This window comes from Montipora foliosa, chromosome 7 (assembly GCF_036669935.1).
Source record: "Montipora foliosa isolate CH-2021 chromosome 7, ASM3666993v2, whole genome shotgun sequence".
NCBI lineage: Eukaryota > Metazoa > Cnidaria > Anthozoa > Scleractinia > Acroporidae > Montipora > Montipora foliosa.
The window spans coordinates 22,358,946-22,361,445 of NC_090875.1; the positions used below are offsets into that span (position 1 = coordinate 22,358,946).

The 2,500-nt window shown below is 39.4% G+C and overlaps 2 protein-coding genes across 4 annotated transcripts in view; one reads left to right on the top strand and one right to left on the bottom strand.

Moving 5' to 3' along the window:
• The window catches only part of LOC138011364 (solute carrier family 41 member 1-like), a 330,107-nt gene that overhangs the window by 185,954 nt on the left and 141,653 nt on the right, over positions 1-2,500 (bottom strand). The gene's annotated exons all lie outside the window — the stretch shown is intronic.
• Positions 1-2,500, top strand: part of LOC138011357 (dnaJ homolog subfamily C member 2-like) — an 18,988-nt gene that overhangs the window by 8,767 nt on the left and 7,721 nt on the right. For all 3 annotated transcript variants that reach the window (XM_068858324.1, XM_068858325.1, XM_068858323.1), the window contains exons 9-12: positions 210-278; positions 373-453; positions 1,040-1,128; positions 1,220-1,292. In XM_068858324.1, coding sequence (XP_068714425.1) covers positions 210-278; positions 373-453; positions 1,040-1,128; positions 1,220-1,292 — 312 coding nt within the window. The remainder of the gene's footprint in view (positions 1-209; positions 279-372; positions 454-1,039; positions 1,129-1,219; positions 1,293-2,500) is intronic.

Sequence of the window (2,500 nt, forward strand, 5' to 3'; positions counted from 1 at the left end):
CTTCACAGTCATTTTGCTTTTTGTTACCTTGAAAACATGTTAAAAGATCGGCTTTCCTGATTAAGTGATTGGCATGTTCACAAATGGCTTTTTCGGGCCCGGAAAGTTTTCGGGACTTTCGAGAAACGGGCCCTTGGGACCGAGCTGCACTCGTTCAGTACTTTAAATAATTATCTGAACACAAGGTGCTGAGTTTGTTCTTTTGTTAGCAAAGACTTGAAGAGCTGGAAAATGAACGGAAACTGAAAGAAAAAGAAGAGCAAGAGGCGAAGAAACAGGTCAGAATCCGTTATCCGTTTTATTTAGGAAGGAAGAAAAAACCTTTAATGTTTCCGTTGCTGTTTTGCTTAACTCGTGAATTTTTTGTTGTAGGCGCAGGCCGCCAAAGAGGAGAAGACGAGAATCAAGAACCTGATGAAGAAGGAAAGAAAAACAGTGCGAACTATAATTAAGGTAAAATGGAATCTTCGTAAGTCTTGATTGTTTAATTAAGGCGGCTGCATAAATGAGGCTCGAGCTGCTTACATTTTGTAGACGTCTCAAATTGTCTTTCGAACGCTTATTCCACCAACGCCACCAAAAGAGTAAATGTGGTTATTTATAGGCAAAGTTGACTTGGAAAGGACTCCTAGTTAGCTGTTATTGACATTTGCGTATGACCCGTCACTGTTGTTTGCTCGAGGTTTGCCGCCTGTGTTTTTGCTTTTACCCCACCCATCCTCCCCTGAGAGCAAGAAACGGTAAATATTAGTTTTTTTTCCGCTGTGAAGACAGTGTGACGGTTGCCGAAGTTGACTTGTGGCTAGGTTGCCATGGTTACCTCTTGCCAGTTGCCTGGTTTGCTGTATGGCGCCCTCCCTCCAATCAAGTATTGACAAGTTAATTCAAGCAAATTCTTAGCCTTAAGAGGACACTTTGTGAAGCCTACACTTAGTGGCGGGAATTGTATTTTTAAGCTGTATCAGATATATGGTAAGACTTAACCTCAAAGTCGGACATTTTCGGTCACATGTGATTTCGTTCCTTTTTCCTTTGATAGAATTACGATTACTTCGTCACGGACGAAGAGACAAGAATCCGAGAAATGGAAGTCATTGACCGGTTACTTGATATAATTTCTCTCGAAAGGTAAACAATATGAAGACTGATCTCAGTTTTTCTTATTTCTTGACAACAGAGCTCAGACCATGTACAATCTTTTCCGCTTTATGTGATTTAGTTTGCAGTCGTTCAGGGAAGGTCTCGAAAACGCGGATTCAATGGACGGAGCTAAGTTAATATACGAGAAACAGGTAACGATATTTTACGACTTGAGTTATAAGCATGTTGGGCTAAGTCGTCACACAACCATTCCTCACCAGCAGGAGAAAGATCGCCGGAAGGCACGCATTACAAACTGTGCACAAAGACTTAACCTTTGACTCCCAGGAGTGATCAGTAGGTAAATTCTCCTCACAATTTCAATGAAATGTCAGTAGGATAGGTATTGAGAATCGAGAATGTTATCAGCTAGCTTAAGAGGTGATATCTTGATATGACACCAAATTCTCTTGACAACCCAACAAAGAAATCTGTGGTACTAGTTAGGAGAATAAACGTTTTGATCTTGGGGAAGAAAAGGTTAAGCCCCAGTAGTGTCTGCCCAACATGTTTTAAGAACGCGGATCTTTAATGATCGTTCAACCGCTCCTCTCAGCTTTGCATTGAAACTTTAAAGGGGCTAGGTCACGCAATTTTAGGCAATTTCAGCACTGATCGAATGGTCATAGAATTAACTAAAATATCAAAATAACTGTTCAAAACTATAGAAGAACCCTATCAAAACACATGGAAGCCAAGAAGGGACATGGATGGACAAAACTGGAGAGGATTGAAATGGATTGAATTTGGGTAAATTTGAAAAACGTCGGCCCACCTTTTTTTCAAATTTATATTAGTCTATATCAAAATGTCATTTACACAGCTGGAAAATCATTCTCAGTTGTTATGTGGGCGTGATTTTGCAAGTGAAAGACTCTTGCTCCGCCAATTTGACGTTTAGAGCTCCTAATTAACAAAATTAAACAAAATTACCTAAAATAGCGTGACCTAGCCCCTTTAAGGGCCGGTTACCTGAAGGAAGGTTAATTTAGACCGCAGTTTTTCAACAATCGTTTATCTCAAGAACTTTCTAAAAGTCAGTCTCTCAACGTAGACAATTTGGTTTTCTCATTTTGTCTTTCCGTTATGACGATGCTTTTGACAATATACAGGATGTGCTTTGATTGGCCGAAATTAAGATGACTCATAACGCAGTTTTTATTAGCGTTTTAAAAGACAAGTCCTGAATTATACTTTTCGCGTTTGATGCTTATCAAACACTTTTATCCACGTTATAATATCAGAACGATGAATAATGAAATGAATGTATATTTGAAGAAGGATCACTTCTCCCACTTCGACAGTGGTTAATATCCTTAACAAGTTCTTCGTTTTGACGTGACTTCACTTTAGCCACGTT